The 18069-nt window shown below is 38.6% G+C and overlaps 4 protein-coding genes across 5 annotated transcripts; 3 read left to right on the top strand and 1 right to left on the bottom strand.

The window, feature by feature from the left end:
- Positions 1 to 1254: 1254 nt before the first annotated feature.
- On the bottom strand, positions 1255 to 3331 carry LOC106301006 (RWD domain-containing protein 1). Of its 2 annotated transcripts, none has more exons than XM_013737306.1 (11): positions 3103 to 3331; positions 2954 to 3019; positions 2797 to 2864; positions 2687 to 2723; positions 2538 to 2607; positions 2413 to 2470; positions 2227 to 2355; positions 2060 to 2151; positions 1891 to 1969; positions 1743 to 1824; positions 1255 to 1649 (listed from the first exon to the last, which is right to left on the bottom strand). In XM_013737306.1, exons 1-11 carry the CDS (start codon positions 3107 to 3109, stop codon positions 1591 to 1593), a joined length of 747 nt encoding a protein of 248 aa, XP_013592760.1. In that variant the 5' UTR covers positions 3110 to 3331; the 3' UTR covers positions 1255 to 1590. The 2 variants fall into 2 exon arrangements, with proteins under 2 accessions (XP_013592760.1, XP_013592761.1); XM_013737307.1 differs by having other exon boundaries at positions 2538 to 2577; positions 3103 to 3326.
- A 301-nt stretch (positions 3332 to 3632) lies between these two features.
- Positions 3633 to 5142, top strand: LOC106301004 (FBD-associated F-box protein At5g38590-like; the record flags this gene model as incomplete). Its single annotated transcript, XM_013737304.1, is given in 3 exon segments — positions 3633 to 4481; positions 4564 to 4704; positions 4794 to 5142. Coding segments are annotated over 3 exon segments (1260 nt in total). The 3' UTR covers positions 5085 to 5142.
- A 125-nt stretch (positions 5143 to 5267) lies between these two features.
- On the top strand, positions 5268 to 7127 carry LOC106301005 (syntaxin-81). The gene is given in 7 exon segments (XM_013737305.1): positions 5268 to 5424; positions 5530 to 5634; positions 6006 to 6140; positions 6235 to 6339; positions 6342 to 6494; positions 6580 to 6711; positions 6999 to 7127. Coding segments are annotated over 7 exon segments (789 nt in total). The 5' UTR covers positions 5268 to 5394.
- A 388-nt stretch (positions 7128 to 7515) lies between these two features.
- On the top strand, positions 7516 to 9708 carry LOC106301122 (uncharacterized protein At1g51745; the record flags this gene model as incomplete). Its single annotated transcript, XM_013737448.1, is given in 3 exon segments — positions 7516 to 7646; positions 7685 to 7906; positions 7988 to 9708. Coding segments are annotated over 3 exon segments (1698 nt in total). The 3' UTR covers positions 9408 to 9708.
- Positions 9709 to 18069: the final 8361 nt, after the last annotated feature.

Here is an 18069-nt window from a genome sequence, read left to right as displayed (position 1 = left end):
GAGCTGTCTGATGCTGTCGCGAACGAGGAAGAGGTCGCGTGCTGGAGCTGCTCTCGGGTCGCGAACGTCTGAGCTAGGATCAGGAACGCCTTGGGCTGAAGCTGATCGGGGACGCGAGCTGGAACAGATGCGGGAACAAGAGACGCGATCGGGGTTTAGGGTTCGTCGGATCGCTGGCTAGGGTTAGGGTTTTAGGGTTTTTCGATTTGGGTATTAGCTTAGAGATTTAGAGTTTCGTGCTGATAACGTGTTATAAAAGTAATGGAAAAGTCTATCTTTATTCATAACATAGAGGTTCCTTATATAGGAGATTACACCGTCATAGATAAATGAAAAGATTACAAATCATAATCTCTTGGTTATGAACCATCCACGATCTGGTTCATAACAAGTTGACATATTTTTTAGTTTTCTTTGAAGAAAGTCACAGCGTTTACACGTGTCATTATAAATTGTATGATCACAAATACATCTATATAGTCATGATCACTCATATTTATGTGAGAAAAGAACATATTGAAAGAAAAGTCAAAGATGAAAAAATGAAAGTGTGGTCCAAGTCTTTTAACACTAAGGAAATCAGAACAGATATATAGTCAGTCCTCCACTTCGTGGCTGTAAATAAAATGATTTGAAATGTTGACACCGATGAGTTGTTGTTATCCAATCATATTTGCGAAATCTATCATCTTACTGACTCTTTTGTCTTTTTTGATGGGTGATTCTATTTGTATTCCTCATGGCTGGTTTGATTCTAAGGACCACATTATTTATATATTGGAGGTTTTTTTATTATTTTTCAAGACTTTTCCTGAATAATACAAATTTTAATTAGAGAATTTGAGCCATAATCTGCAAAATGCACCACCGATTATTTAAAATCTTGAAAAAGCAGAGTGATGTGGATTTTATACTTTAAATTGCAGAACGTATGCAAATCAACATAGTTTAAATATTCACAATGTGGCTTTGACTCGCTTCCATGACGAATAACAATGCATGAATGTGAACGAGAACATGACAAACTATCAATGACTTATTATTATCTCAGATCTTTATTTCAATTAAATATCACCCACCAGAAAGACTGGCTAATTTTGGCACAATTTCTTATTGTTGAAGCTTTAGAAATACAGCAATGCGTCTCTAAAAGTCTAAACAGAACCGAAAGATGTTGAAAATGAGTCTTAGATAGATATTGGCAGGAAGAACTTGCTCTGGTATTGGCAGTTTTACTAGATTGGTCAAAAAGAGTTATAATAAGGGGACATACTGAATTGACTCACAACAGCTTCAACAAGGGGTTTCTAAATAAGAATTCAACTACTCAGTCTTTTGATATTTGATCTGAGAGAACTGCTTTGTGCTCTGATACTAGCAAAAAAGTTACAAAATCTCAGTGGCATTCTTATAAATGACAGACTGTGAAAGTGATATATGAGAAATACAAGTCTCGAGGTAAGTCTTGAGCATATCAAAGCTTGGAAAACTGAGGATATGAGATTGAATAATGCTGCTCAATGAAAGGTGATCCTGATCTCTATTCAGAAAAAAAGCTTGAAAAATCATTATGTAAAGCTTTCCCTAGCTTCAGGCCCTTGCATCAGATTTCTCCGCCAAGTAGTGCTCAAGCATGTCTTCTTCATCATCTGTGTATCAAAAAAAAAAAAAAACAAATATGATCCTTTAAGAAACATTGCTTCAGCGTGGAAACCAAACCAAACAGAAAAAGACCATTTTACCTTCAAAGTCATCGTCTTCAAAGTCAATGTCTTCATCATCTTCCTCCTCAGATTCTTGATGAGCAGCGACCACTGTTCCTCTCTGAAAAAATGGGATGGTTAACAACAACAGGTATCTGTTGTGAAAAAGTAGATTTCTGAGAAATACCGCTTTGCCACTCTCAAACCACTGTCTTCCTGTAAGCTTCTTCTCCTTAGGCGCCGTAAGAGCAGACTCAGGCATCAGCCTTGGGATGTTTATTCAATAACAATACTTATTCATTAGTGTATACAAATGAGAGCAAGGGGAACAAGAATATGGAGGAAAAGTTACTCACTTGGCTCGCTCAAGTGCAAGCTCCGCCTCATATCTCTCTCTCCATGCCACAAACGTCTCCAGCGTAACAGGTTCTCCATGAGGAATAATAACCTGAATCAACATGTATTTAGACAGGAAGAGAACAGCATATATAGCTCATGAAAAAAGCAGAGCAGACAACAATACCTCATCCTCTTTGGCAGTTTCTTCCTCGGCATAGTCATCTCCATCGTCTTGCCCATAGTGTTCAGACAACCAGTCCTTTGCTGATGAGACCAATGTATACATCATGGCCATTCCAAGATTTTCTGCTGCCTATCATGAAGAGTTCTTATCATCATCAAACACTAAAGTTGAAAGGGAGATCTTTACCTCTTGTTCAAGCTTCTCTTTCAAGATGGTGAGATCACTAACATGGATTCCTCGGATACTGGAGGAAGAACACTCAATCATCACATATCTTTGTTAATAAAAAAAGGGTGGAAGTAATTAATCACCTTTTAACATCCAAAAGTGGAACCTCATCCGGATAATTTTCTGTGTGGGAGAAAACAAAACCCAGCTGAACTGCAAAGACAAATTTGAGAGCTCTAAGACTGAAAAAAGCATATCAGAGGCATAAGGGATCTTCTTAAAGAGTAGTAACCTGGTGGGATTGATGACTCCTCCAGATCATCATCATCCTATGGAGGGAGAGCAAAGAAGAATCAAAGATAGTGGCAAATTACTGAAAGAGGGTGAGATGAAATATAATACCTGAGGAGTGACTGTTATCTGAAAGCATCGGTTAGAAGTATTAAGCCCACTTTCACTAGAATGAATCTCTGCCACACAAGTCAAGACAAGGTAGTAAAGAAGACTTGTTCATTGAATAGACAAAGGAAACTAAAATTCTCAAGAAGGAAGAAAACACCTTTGAAGTCATCAGCAAGTATAGATTCAAGAGCTTCAATCTCCATCTCCTGTTCCTCCTTGTACTCTACATCAGAAAATCCGACATCAATTGCTCAAACTTGATGTTAAAACAAAAAAAAAGGTATGAAGGCATTTGATCGAACTAACCCGTCATGATGACCAACTTTGGAACCTTTTGTCGTGAAAGGTTTGAGATTTGTCTCTGAAGAGGCACGTCAACGAGAGTGATTAACCTTAAGGAATGAACTTTACGACCCCCAAAACAGTGCCGTTTCGTTCTCTTCTTCAGATAAGAGTTCTCTTCTCTCACAGTGAGTCGCCTCGATGTTAACGAGAGATTGGCCTAAAAGGCGATAACTTTAGGTCCCAAACGGTGTCGTTTCTTTCTAAGAGTTCTCTTGCTCTTGAAGTAACTCTCCAACTTTTTCTTTTTAACGGAGATAGATACCCTTTCTCTCGGATCCTCTCTACTGACAGTCTTGACTTGAGACCCTCTTCTCCGAATCTCCTGAGAAAAACAAACTGTCTTTTCAATCCAAATAAACCGCTATTCTAGTTCTGTCCGTGGAGCAGCTGTTCACAAGGTGAGAGTCATTGTCTTAGTTTAGATCAGTCCTTGTCTAATGGTCTGAAAGACAAATCCTTATTTGTTTCTTATCGTCTTTGTGTTCTTGAAGGGTATCTTGTATTTGTAAGAAATGGACAACATAAGTAGATTGCCTGATGAACTGTTGGTGAGGATACTATCGTTAGTTCCAACAGAGGTTGCTGTATCCACTTGCATCCTCTCTAAGCGATGGAAGTTTCTTTGGATGTATTTGCCTAAACTTGAGTTCACTGATAGAGACGAGTCTCTCCTTGTACTTAAGGACTTTATCAACAAGAATCTGCCATTACACAGAGCTCCGGTCATAGAAAGCTTCCTTCTTTCCTTGTACGAGTCAAGAGAGAAAAACATTAAACCTGAAGATATCAGACAATGGGTTGAGATTGCAGTATCTCGCCATCTACGTGAGCTGGACGTTTCTTATTCTTCTGATAAGAAAGAAAACATGGTTCCCAATTGCTTGTTTACTTGCAAATCTCTCGTGGTCTTGAAACTCAGATTCTTGACGCTCATGGATGTTCCCTCCAAGGCTTGTCTTCCCTCTTTGAAAACTTTGCTACTTGAGCTTGTGGTATACGAAGATCAAAAACCCTTTGAAGCGCTTCTTTCGATATGTCCTGTCCTTGAAGATCTAGAGGTGTGGTTCCGTGAGGATGAAAGTATCCAAGAGTTCACTATTAGCGTCCCGTCTTTGCGGAAGTTGTGCTTGCATATATCTTATTATTGGTCCTCATTGGAGCGGTATGAGATTGATACTCCTTGTTTGGAATATCTCCAACTTGCGGATTGGAATGATAGTCCTTGTTTGGTTAAGAATATGCCTAAGCTGAAGAAAGCACATGTGGATGTTGTATCCTTTGCTGTCAAGAATGTTATTGGATCAGTCACATCTGTCAAGCATCTTACAGTATGCTCAGAGGTATTCACTTAGTTTTTACTTTTATCAATTGCAAGTCTTCAATCTTGTTAATGAAGTTTATAATATTTGTGGGTGCGGGCAGGATGTGTATGGTGATGGTATTGTTTTCGACCAGCTTGAACATCTGACGCTATGTATTTGCAAAGATGATTCGTCGAATGTCCTTGCTCAGTTTCTCAAAGATTCTCCTAACTTAAGAGTCTTAGTCATCTCTCAACTAGATGTAAGTTTCTTTGGATTAACAATCAATCAGTAAACAAATATAGTTTTTAATTAAATCTAATTCGTCTTCTGCTTGGTGGTCTTCTTAAGTTACATGCAGATTTAAAGACCAATGAGATGGGTTTCTGGAACCAACCGAGTTCTGTTCCTGAATGCTTGCTGTCCAGTCTACAGATTTTGAACTGGGAAGGATACTTTGGGAGACCACAAGATAGAGATATTGCGGTTTATATTTTGAAAAACGCTCGTCACTTAAGGACAGCAACGATTTGGGCTGATACAAATGAACATGATGTTCCAAACCTTGAGATGATCAAGGAGTTGACACTTTCTTCCCGAGCTTCAAGCACATGCGAACTTGTGTTTGTTGAGATGCCTTGAGAAATCATCACATGTCTTTTCATTTGTGTAATAGAATCCTAATTTGATATGTTATCGTGTGTGTAAGAGTATTTGCTGACGATGTTGACAGATGATGTTGTGTTGCATCTGTTCTCGTGTGTGTGTGTGTGTGTGTGTGTGTCCAACAATGATCAGATTGTTCCTATATTATTAAACTTATGCATTCAATCAACGTCTGTCTAGGACAAAAAGGTCTTGCTAACTTGGACACTGGGTGTTGTTTAACTACCCCCAAACATCCAATGGGGTCAGTCTTGGTGAGAAATGAGGGACGTTAAAGGCATCGACAATGGCGTCTTTTATCATACATAAGCCAAAGGTGACATCTCCTTTCTTTCACTAGAGCTGCTGATTCAGCATTTTTAAGAAAGATGTTTGATTAGATTTAGCATCTTGTCTTGTCTTTTGTGTGATGTTGGTTTAGCTGGAAAGCATCAAGGAGTTGGATCAGTTTATGATGAAGCATCGTAAGGATTATGTTGATCTGCACCGGACTACTGAACATGAAAAGGATAGCATTGAACATGAAGTAACTCATCTGAGCTTATTAGGCTTGAGACCATATTATATGAATTTTGTTGCAGCTTGAGACCATATTATATGGTTCTTGAATAAAGTAGCATCTCACCATTGAGAAAAACTCAGGAAGATGAATGTATATTATTAATTATCACTTTAGATAGCTATTGAAGTTACTATCTAGGCTTCAGACCATATCATATGATTCTTAAGAAAAGTAGCATCTCACCATTCAGACAACTCAGGAAGATGAATGTATATTAATATTTTAGATAGAGAGGGAGGGAGTTATTATTTTGATCTTACATTTCTTTTATCTCTTTTGTGTTGATTGGATCGATAACTTTGTGTAGTATCATCGAGAAAATCTTTTATTTGCAGATTACTACTGCTTTTATTAAAGCTTGCAAAGAACAGATCGATATTCTCAAGAACAGCATTAGAAATGAAGAATCAAACTCCAAAGGATGAGGATAACTTCAATGCTCGGATACTATAGCACACAAACATGGAGTGGTATGAGTATGAGCCAATGTAGTAACCCAACTTTATTGTTATAGATTTTTTTCCGTTCAGATGTGTAGACGTAATGGTAGTTTTACGTTGGAAGGTTTTGATTCTGAGCGAAAAGCTTCATTCAGTCACTTCACAGTTTGATCAGCTTAGAGCTACTCGTTTCCAAGATATTATTAACCGAGCTTTGCAAGTGCAGTTCATACAACTCTGGCCAAGAGGAACGCAAAGGATGCAAGTGCAGTTCATACAACTCTGGCAAATCCGGAGGCCGTAGAACCAGATGAAATTCAAGCCCAGCCTCGTAGAATACAACAACAACAACAACTTTTAGACGATGAAACACAAGCCCTTCAGGTAACAAGACAACTCTATATGGTTAATTAAAACTTGCATGTGTTTTGTACTTGCTAAATCTTGACAATTTATGTAATTTTTGTAGGTGGAGCTAAGTAATCTTTTAGATGGTGCGAGGCAGACGGAGACTAAGATGGTGGAGATGTCTGCATTGAACCACTTGATGGCAACTCATGTTCTGCAACAAGCCCAACAGATAGAGTTTCTATATGACCAGGTTAGTACTTATCAACTCCTCTCAAAGTCAAACCCTGTGTTTTCTTAGTAGAATTTCCCTGCTCTTTATGCATGATGCCTCTCATTGCTACCTCGAATTGGAATTTTATAAACGGGAAAGAAACTTCATATTGGTCATGTTACGCTGTTACTGTTTTCAGCTGTGCTAAGTTGCTAAAACCCCATTTGTATGTGTCAGTGCCATTGTCAGGATTAGGGGATCTCTCTCTCTTTGTGTGTGTATCTTGTCGGCCTGTTTCTCACTCAGATTTGACACTAAAAATGCAGGCGGTGGAGGCAACGAAGAACGTGGAGCTTTCACAAGCAATCAGACGTAACAGCAGTAGCAGGAACTTTCTCTTGCTGTTTTGCTTCGTCCTTACTTTCTCTGTCTTGTTCTTGGATTGGTACAGTTAAAAGAGTCTAACAACATTTACACAGACACAGTTTGTGTAGATTTTAACTGTTGGAAAAGCATAAAAGTATGAAAATTTGGAAAGTTGTTTGATCAAAGTCACCGTCATTGTTATCAAAGTTGACACCTTTGAGATGTCTTAAACATAGAAGTCACAGTTTATTTGACTCACAGTCACAGTTCCCTAAAACGGCGTCGTTCACTTCTGTAGTCTCATCTTGAATATGCTTCTTTCACCTCTCTCCATACAGAAGAAGCCGTTTCTCTCTCCTCTGCCCTTCACCTCCTCTTACTCTCTCTGACCCTTCTCAAAACTGAAGGGAAATGCGGGGTGCTGATTGATAAACAGATAAGAGAAACCTAACTCTGCATAGACAAGAAACGCCGCAGAGATCCCTGCTTCTTCAGTGTAGGTTCTCTTCCCAGATCTCCTTCTTTGACCACCAGCTCATCCATTGTGGTTGCATGTTGGTGGGGTTTTTCTTGGTTGCAGGATTCAAAGGAGAGAGACTTCCATTGAGGTTTTCAAGATTCTAAAGTTTCGATTTTTTTTTTGCAGCTCTGGGGTGGGGTTGTGTTCTTTGTGGGTAATGGAGGGTAATGATGACCTAAACTTGAAGGCCATTAATGCGTCGGTTGGAAGATTAGTCTGGGTTCGCCTCCGTAACGCCTCATGGTGGCCCGCACAAACTCTGCTTCTTGAGGAACTTCCTGAAACCTCTCTGCTTACTCCACAAGTAGGCACTCCTATAAAGCTTCTAGGTCGTGACGACGTTAACGTGTGAGTCTACTCTTTTAAGACCATTTCAAAGATATCTAGAATCATTGTGTTTTTGGTTACTTGATTCGTTATTGACTCCAGGGAGTGGTATGTCCTTGAAAAGTCCAAGAGCGTCAAGGCCTTTCGTTGTGGAGAGTATGATGCTCACATTGAGAAAGCAAAGGCTGTTGCTGCTGCAAAGGCTACTAAGAAGAAGACTGCCAAGCTTACTCGCCGAGAAAACGCCATCAACATTGCTCTCCAGATTGAGAATGCACATCTCTGTAGCTCTGAAGAAGATGGATTGGATTCAGCTCCCGACCCCACTATGTCTTTCCAAGAAACGTTGCTGAAGGTGCAGCCAAAGAGAAGAAGAAGAACACCGAATGACTCAGAAGATGATGGGACTGAAGGAATCAAGCGAATGAGAGGGCTTGAGGATATTGGCAAAGAACATGATGTCGGTGCTATTGTCGTTTGCAGGCAACTAGTGGGTTGTGATTCAGTCTCCAATGGAGGAGACAAGGCATGCTCCCCGTTGTCACTGAAAAGAAAAAGATCACAAGTAGTCATAAATGCTAATGACTGCTCTAAAAGAAAAACCCGACGCAGGCAACTGACTAAGGTGCTAGAGAGCACGACTATAGTCTGTGTCCCTGACACCTCTGGAATGGAGCCTGTGGAATCCAGGAAAAGTGTCTCTGTCGTTATCAACAATAGTTCAGACAGCACCGGGGTTTCATGCGAGAATGTTGTTGGAGCCAAGGCAAAAGACAGTGACATTTCCAGCTTATCAGTCTCTGCGGAGGATGATCCTTCTTACCAACTACATGATGTTCCACTGACCGGAAAGGCAGTTAATGGATCTGCTTGTAGTACAAATCCACCAGATAAACAGCTTGTCATCTGTGATTTGAACAGGATTGAGAAGAGCACTTCTGAGTGGCAACTTAAAGGGAAGAGGAACTCAAGGCAGATGAGCAAGAAACAAGAAGCAAGAAGATTTGTGTACGGCGAAGAAGCTAATAACAGCAGTCCTTTGCCTCTTCCTGCGCTGTTCGAAGTGAAGATTGAGGTGAAAGCCAGCTCTAACAAACCCCGTGTTCCTCTGGTTTCTCGAATGAGTGAGTTGAATGGGAAAGCTATTGTCGGGCATCCTGTAAGTGTTGAGGCCTTGAAAGAAGAAGGATATTGCAATGGTACGGTGATGTCTCAAGATGTTGTGAAGGCGAAGCCATTATTGTCCGAAAAGAAGAGCAAGAAGAGGAAATCACAGGGCGCTTTTGGAAAGTCAAAGAAGAAATCGTCTTCTTCTTTGGTATCGATAAAGACAAGGCGGCTCTCTACTCTAACGAGCCAGAAGCTGACGGGAAGAAGCAAGATGCAGACAACAGGAAAGGCAAAGGAAACGGTTGTAGCTTGTATACCGCTGAAAGTGGTCTTCAGTAGGATAAACCAAGTGTTGAAAGGCTCAGCGAGACAAACGCAACACCGACCATTGCCATCTGCAGTCAAAACATGAGATAATTTTTTAGGAGAAGTCATCACTGATGGGTTTTGGGTACAAAGACTGAGACCTTTTTTTGAGTCATGCAGAGACATAGAAACAAAAGAGAAGTTGCAAGTGAGCAAATGTATATATAGCAGTAGTTAGTCGTTGAGGTGTAAAACTGAAGGGTTTAGATTAGTGAGATGAGAAAGTTGCTTGTTTACTCATTGTTTGTTTTTGAATTCTCAAGTTCTTGTTTTTGTGTTTGTCATTTGAGTCTCAGTTCCTTCATACATTTTGGTTTAACTCTTTAAGAGAGAACAAAAAGATTAAAGCTTTGCTTCTTAGAAGATTGAAACTTTTGTTCTTTAGAGATCAGCAATGGAAAAAGTTAACTCAACTCTATGTGTGTGTCTTTTGTTGCCTCTTTTGTTTCGATAAGTACATTTGATTTTTATAAAGTTAAGCTAGTGGATATCACCTTCGACATCGTGTCATCAATATCAACCAACTGAATATTCTGCAATATAAGGATTTAAAATTGAGAAAAATATCTGGAAAGATGGAAAAAGCCAATGGAATACATTGAACACGTTCTACATGTGTATGTTCTAGCTGTTTGTATCAGCAACAAATGGACCGGCCAACAAATTCAATTAGAACCATTCAATATTTATTCTTCCTTTTCACGTGTCACAAATTACTTGAAATGATACTGAAGAAGATGAAATGATTCTCCAAACAAGAAAAAAAATGATTTGAAAATCAGTACATGAAAGTGAGATGCACTCAGACGCAAACTTTTATTTTTTTTGTCAACTTTAAACATTTCAGATCAGTGGCTAAGACAGCATGTTCGTACGGGGTAATGTGACCCAAAATTAGTTTAGTTATTATTAAATGTTTTATGTTGACTCAACCCATATAACATTAAAGTGATTATGCTCAATATTCATAGGAAAAATAATAAAATATATCCATGTTCTGGTTGCAATTGATGGATAGGACCATCTGCGCACAAACATCACCGAAATCTTCTTTACGGCGTGTGTGAGAGAGAGAGGTTAATGATCCAAATTGATATACTATGGATCAAGCCCATATTTTGACATAAGATATATATTTTCGTTAGCATTCCAATTCCACCGGTTTGAGGTCAGTCAGCATCCTATATCATAAGTTATGTCTGTTTTACCGAAGAGTGGTACGTTTGCCTCACCAGAGGAAGCTGTCGAGGATTAGAAGGAGTGTTGATCGACGACACAGCCTTGGTGTCGAACGACGGTGATCCTAGAAGACGGGCCGAGCCTAATTCATGACCGACTTAAGCTCCGAAGCCACCATAAATTACCAGAATGCCCCTGGACGACTTAAACCCTATTTATATATTTTATAAGCCATTGTTGACGGCTACACTTTCTTGACCTTATTATGTTCTTAGTTTTATGTTGAAGAAAAGAGAAGAACTCCTTCAGAGTCTTCTTGGAATTCCATTGGTTTTGGTTTTATATTTTATATATATATTCATTTTCTTTCTACGATATCTGTGACAACTATCATGTCTGAGTAGATTTACCTGCTAGATTAAGAGATTTTCTAGGGTTTAGAATGAATTTCTGAAATATAGAATTTATAGAGTGATTTATTGTATCCTTCAATAGGATTGTTCTTACTCCTTGTTTCTAGAGTAATTAACTAGAAACTTGACCATATGATAGTTAGACGCACACGAGAGCATGGTCTATTACCTAAACTGAATCCTGCTGAGGTAGATTGTTAGGCACATGCGAGAGCTGGTCTAGGCATCTAGTGAAAATATCGATTATGACGTTAATGCTTGTCTGAGGAAGCATCGGTCGATACCTAGCCAATAGTATCGATCGACGCTCATTCTTTGTTTGCATGCGAGAGCTGGAACAAAGACTTAATCATCTGATTAGTAATTGCATGCGAGAGCTGGATTACTTGCTTTCTGAAATCGAGTTGTAGGATCAATCCCTTAGAATCTATAGATTATTATTCTGATAACGTGATTGGAAACCTAAGTCTAGTAACCCTCCTTCCATTAAACAACTCATCAATCAACTGTACAATTACCTTGTTCTCTGCTTTACTTTATTTACTGTTTTATAATCTTATGTACCTAGTTTAATCGCAACTGCTTGAGTTTATTGTGTGCCCACGCTCCATGTGGATTCAATTCGTAAGTACTACAACTGAACCTCTTATTTGAGAATAAAGTCACTCTTTAGGGTAATCTAAATAAATTCACAAATCTAAAATCCATGTGCTCCTTCCTTTATACAACACTTATCGCATAGACATAGACTATTACATCTATATCCAAACAATACAATCTTTATTTTAACACAATAGACCTGCTAAAAAGTAAATGACTGTTTGGGCGATCCCATACATATAGAATATGCATACAAATTTGTAAACTATGTATGAAGTTGAGTTTCATCCATTGTGTTACTATATTATACAAGCTTACGATATAGTATGGCATACTCGACACGAACATATAGGCTATTACATCATATGTAAATAGTATGTAGCTGATATTGTTAATAGGTGTGCCATGTGTAAATCTTTGGTTTTTGTGTAATATATATACAAAGCCCGTTTTCCCGTCAATTGTGCTTGTAAATTTTGAGCAAACTGCCCAACTTGCATCAGTTTTGTCCAGCACACAAACATTCTATAGAGTAGGCCAAAAGTCAGCAACCAGCTAACCTTTCAAGGGCCATAATGTAGTAGAAGAAGGTCTTGCATATGGGTGTATCTACTGAGAGTTTGTGAATTTGGATGCAAAAATTTGTGACCAGATAACTTGTGTACTTATGAGTATGTACACTAATAGATGAAACTTGTTATAAACAATAGACATCCTAAGAAGTTAATGAATGTTTGGATGACTCCATAGGATCCCAAATACAATATAGAATAGGCATACAATTAGTAAACTCTGTATTAGGTTGGATTTCATCCATTGTGTTATTATACAATACATGCTTCTGATATAGTACATCATACTCGACACGAACACATATTTAGTTACATCATCTGTAAATAGTATGTAGCTTATGTTGTTAATAGGTGCGACATGTGTAATATAAATGAAATACCCGGTTTCTTGTCAATTGTGCTTGTAAATTTCAAGCAAACCGTCCAACTTGCAGCAGTTTTGTCCAGCAAAGGTTAAAGCTAACTGAAACTGATAGAAAATAAACAAATATCCTACACATACATTATATAGAGTATGCCAAAAATCTGTTACCAGCTAATCTCTTAAGGGCTATAATGTAGTAGAAAAGGTCTTGCATATGGGTGTATCTACTGAGAGTTTGTGAATTTGGATGCAAAAAAAATTGTGACGAGAAAAACTGGTGAACTTATGCATTGGTACACAGTTGGATAAAAATTGTTTGAAAACATTAGACATACTAAGAAATAAATAAGTGTTTTGGTGATTTGATACTATCATAAATACCATATATAATAGGCATATGAATTCATAAATGACTTATGAGATTGAGTTTCATCAATTGTGGTACTATTCTATACATGCTAGCGATATAGTATGGCATATTCCACACGAACATATAGCCATTTAATTCCTGTGTATGTCCACAATGCCTAGCTAAGTGGGGGGGGGGGAGGGAAAGGGGGGACGTTAACACACATAACAACTATACAAGGAACCAATTTTACTTTTGTCCGTGAAACAAAGTTTACAGGATAGAGATAAACCGTATATAAAAGAAAATTAAACCAAAAACATAGGTTAATACATAACAGTAATGTAAGATGAAAGCAAATGACATAAAATATCTCACTGCGGGAGCAAGTCTGGACTGAAGCATGATAATGCTTCAACCAAATTTGTTTGTGCTGCGACGTCAAATTGATCTCACTCAAATTACCGTAAGGAGTGAATTACTCTCAAATAAGAGGTTCAGTTGTAATACTTAGTGATCGAATTCTCATGGAGTTAGGAAACCTAATAAATATAATTAAGTTGATTAAGCTAGGTTGATTATGATTAAATGTAAAAGACAGGTTTATGAGCAAGGTGGTTGCTCGATTGATTGATTAGGGTTTTGGTACTTAGATGAAAGTAACTAGACTTAGGGTTTTTATTCACGAAATCAGGGTTATAATCCTACAGATACCTAATAAGTTGTATGCATGATATTATAGCTCAAACACTTAATAAGAAACCATTAGGCTCTCGCTTTCTAAGTTTGTCCAGTGTTGATCGATGATTCTATAGGAATATCGATCGTTACACTTGTTGAAACGTCGACCGATTATTAGATTGGAATATCGATCAACGCTTTTGGTCAAGCGTTAATGCGCGGGTTGAATGTGCTCACTAAGTTTCCTAGACCAGCTCTCGCCTTACTCTAGCAATCTTAGCTCAGTTAGGATGGATTCAGGGTGAGATGCAAGCTATTGCTTATGTCTACAACTCCTAGGGCAAGTTCTAGGCAGCTAATCTAGAAACATACATTAATGACAATCCTAAAGATGAATATCACAACTTAGAAATCTATAGTTGTGGATAATCCCTCATAACCTATTTAAACCCTAAATATAACAAAGAGAACTACTCAGACATGACTAAACAATTCATAACAGCAATAAAGTATAAAAACTGCATAGATAAATAGATAGATATCAATGGAGTTCCAATCACAAATCTCTTTGGATCTTCTATCCAATCTACTAAAAATCCTAGAAACATTTGCTGTGAAAATAGTAAAACAAGAAAGCACACTTTGCCTCTAACATGTTAGCAAAGCTTATATAATTAGGTTAAAACTCGTCCGTGGTAATCTTGTAAATTGGTGAAGACTTGGGCTCTAAGTTGGATGAGACCAAACGAGCTTTCTGCGCGCTTCGCTATCGATCGATGTAATGATGTGAACATCGATCAATTATTCCTCTTCAATGTCGACCGATGGTCGTACTCGATGGTCATCTCGGATGCTTACTCCAAATATCTCCAAAATGCTCCAAAATCTGATCCTATAAATATACTAAATAGACTCAATAATATAATAAATAGTAGTTAAAACACTTATAAACCATGGGTAAAAGTGCGTCAAATCCATGGTCTATCAACTCCCCCAGACTTACCCTTTTGCTTGTCCTCAAACAAAACATACGGGCAGTCTCTCTGAAAGAGGTTTGAAAACAGCAGGGACTCACAGATTTTAAAACTTAGAATCAACACCTTAGAAAGTCTTAATCTCAGAAGCACACAAATACCATATCCTAGTCTAGCAACCAAGTTCATCTAGTCAACAACTTAGCAAATCATGTCTGACAATCCCCTCTACCAACCTCAATTCTTGCATAATATAAAAGTGTAGGCGTTATCTTGGGGGTATCGATCACAGGTTGCAAGGATGCTCAAACAAGTATCTGGACCTGCAGGTAAACAATAGTTTCTATCCTCTCTCTCTACTAATTTCTCCCCTAGTCAAAGTCTGCTTTATTGCAAGATCATTGACCAACGTTGGATAGGCTTCCATGAATCAAGCTTTAATGGTTTTAGCCACCAAATCCTGTTTACTTCTTTTTGACCTATATCCTATGATTATTTGTGAATCAAGTCTTAATGGTTGTAGCCACCAAGTCCTGTTCTAATCCTTTACCTATAGAATTCTTATGAAGCAAGCCTTAATGGTTGTAGCCACCAAGTCCTGTTCGAGTTCCTTCCTAATTTTTTTTTCTATTTCTAGCTATATTATATATATATATATATATATATATTTTATAATTATATCTATAATTATATCTCTATATTTCAAAAATAGAGAGAAAGAGGGTGATAAATCTACCAAGGCTTTACCTTCCAGACTTGTTTGCGGTATCCGATCCCATGTATACCAAGCCCCAAGACAAGCAGAGTTGAGATCAATTAGGTTGGAGGTCAGCTTTGGTTCCTTTAAGCATTCTTAGCAAGTGTAACATAGTTGACAGGTTGATCCATTTTGGTATCTTTAGTGATATCTGCAATTAGTAAATCTAGAATGGTGTGGTTAGATAATAAGCAAAAATCAAACAAGTTCATTATCTCCTTCTTGACTCAATAAAAATTCTTTTTGAAAACATTTTAATAAGACTCATAAATAAACTAATATCAGTAAACATCCCCCCAGACTTAAACTACATTGTCTCCAATGTAAATTCAGTCGGAGTTATGTGAATAACTAAAGCATAAGGACTCAATGTAACAAGTAAGAACGATATCGCATACCGAATTAGATGTCGATCGATGTAAATGTGTTGACATTGGTCGCGGCAGGCGATGTTCAGTCGATCGATGTCTGGAGTGGTTCGTCGGTCGATACTCATGGCAATCGTCTACTCGGATCTTTTTATTTTGTTGCTCTTTTTATGACCTGCAATAATTAAAAACCAACATAAATACTAAATTAATAAAAACCAATTAAATATTACCTAATAGTGGGTTGCCTCCCACTTATCGCTTTGTTATAGTCATTTAGCTTGGCTTTGGAGGTGATTTGGCTAGTAATGTGGAAAGGTGGGACTTGTTGGGAAAAAAATCTTTATCTCTTCTCTGTGCTTATTGAACCATGTACCAGTGAAGTCTCTCATTGCTTCGTCTCCTCTGCACCATTTGTCCTCATTGATGCAGTTGCATTCTCTATCTTCTGCAATCTGTCGTCAAGACTCTCAAGTTGGAACTGATTCCTTATGAGTGTGACGTATGTTCGGGGTCTTAAAGGGGCGTGGAAACACATAAGAACGATAAGCTCCAATTGCATCATAAGAATCGCAAAAAAGGGTTCTTTCATATACTTATAGTTTGTTTCGTAAATTCTTTCATTTTGATAGTTTTTTCGATTACATGGATTATATATGTTTGCACAAATACGTCGTCTAAGATCTCCTCTCCATGGTTGTGTGTATCAGACATGTCTGATTTCACCTTTGGTACTAGCCTGCCTCGGTTTGTAGCTTCGTCGACCGATATTCGTCTGTGACTATCGGTCGATTTGTTGTTGCATCTGTTGATCGATGTTGATGCTTCTGGTCGACGAGCAATGTATCTCTGAATCTCTACGATCTCCCTCTGTATTTCTTCTATCTAAGAAGTCAGAGAACTCATTGTAAGGTCCATTGGGAAATAGATGTCATCACATCTCCTATCAAGCCTCTCTTCTGTAGTTTCCAGAGTTTTGTAGATCTCTTCTACCAACTGATCATTCTCTGCTCTGGTGTAAGAATCTGGTTGAGACTTCATCAGATTTGAATGTGTGAGGTCGTCGTCGATCGATGTTGAGTGGTGTCTGTCGATCGACACCGGTGCGGTTGCTTTGGCCGCATGCTGTGTCTGGATCTTGGTTATGTCTTGCCTCATCTCCTCCATGCATGTAGTTAACCAACTGATGCTATCATTCAGTGGGTAGTAGACACCATCAAGCTTCATCTGGAAATCTCCTTCATTCTTTTCTTGGGCTCCACAGACTCCATAGAACATCTCATTGATCTCATCCTTGGTGTAGATCTATGGTACCAACTTAGTCTGTGTGAATAACCTAGCATGCTCTGAAAGACATATGTAGATGTGCTCGTCCATTGAGTCTCTTTCCAGAAGACTTCTGATATCATCATTGGATACTCTAATGATGTGTCCTTCTAAATCTCTGGCATGTCCCTGATCATCTCCGTAGACTCCATTCTCATATGTCTCCTCCCAGTGGAATCTCCTAGTGCCATCACGGTCATAGGCTAATTTTCCAAATTTTGGACGTCTGTCGATCGATGAAGGGATATCAACGTCGATCGACAGTCGAGTATGCTGTCGAAATTTTTGCTTGAAACGATCATCTACTCCACCAGCTGTGTCATAGAAGTCATTTGTAACCCTTTGCTGATGCGCTGGACTGTTGCATTGTTGCATGAAGAGATTGTCTGCTCCATTAGCCATGCGAAGAATTTCTGCAATGTCCTCTCTGGATATTTGCAGTGTGTGTCCATCCATTGCTCTTGCATAGCCATATGGGTCCCTGAAAATATCAAACTCATCCTGTGTTAGATACTGATTATCATATTGAGTTTTTTCGCTTACAGTGGATGGTGGTTTCAGACAGATGTCGATTGATGATGGAGGTTTTTCGTCGATCGACGAGCGGTTAGCTTTGGCGTAAGGATGATAGAAACGGATCCCTCTTCCAAAAGCTTCTGCAAGAAGTGAATCTATATATGTGTTCCTTGTAGTTGAGAAGTTCCTCATATGTGAAACCTTTAATGTTCATCTACTCCTTGCTCATGTACTATTGTTTCCACCGCATAGCTCTCGTGATAGTGATCATATGTCCAACTTCCAATTGAGTAATCTCCTTCTTGTACACGGTCGACTCCAGTGTTGATCGATGGGTAGTAGGCAATGTTGGTCGATGCTCATTTTCGGCTTGTCTGATGAAGATGAGTGTCGATCGATGTTGAGATGGTTCTGTCAATCGACGGCACATTCTTTTTCTAATAGGAATGATGGAGAAGTCTATCTTTCTCATCAAGAATGGCTTTGTACTTTATATCTCGTTCCTCCTCATAATCTTCATCATACTCCTCTATATGCATGGTGTCTCTGGTGTGTGCCGCCATGGTGGGATTGTAGTAGTCGTTCTCCCAATCTCTTGGACTACTGTCG

The sequence above is a fragment of the Brassica oleracea genome, chromosome C6 (assembly GCF_000695525.1).
Source record: "Brassica oleracea var. oleracea cultivar TO1000 chromosome C6, BOL, whole genome shotgun sequence".
Lineage (NCBI taxonomy): Eukaryota > Viridiplantae > Streptophyta > Magnoliopsida > Brassicales > Brassicaceae > Brassica > Brassica oleracea.
Note: the sequence above shows the minus strand (reverse complement) of the source record. Positions and strands in the feature narration are given on the sequence as shown.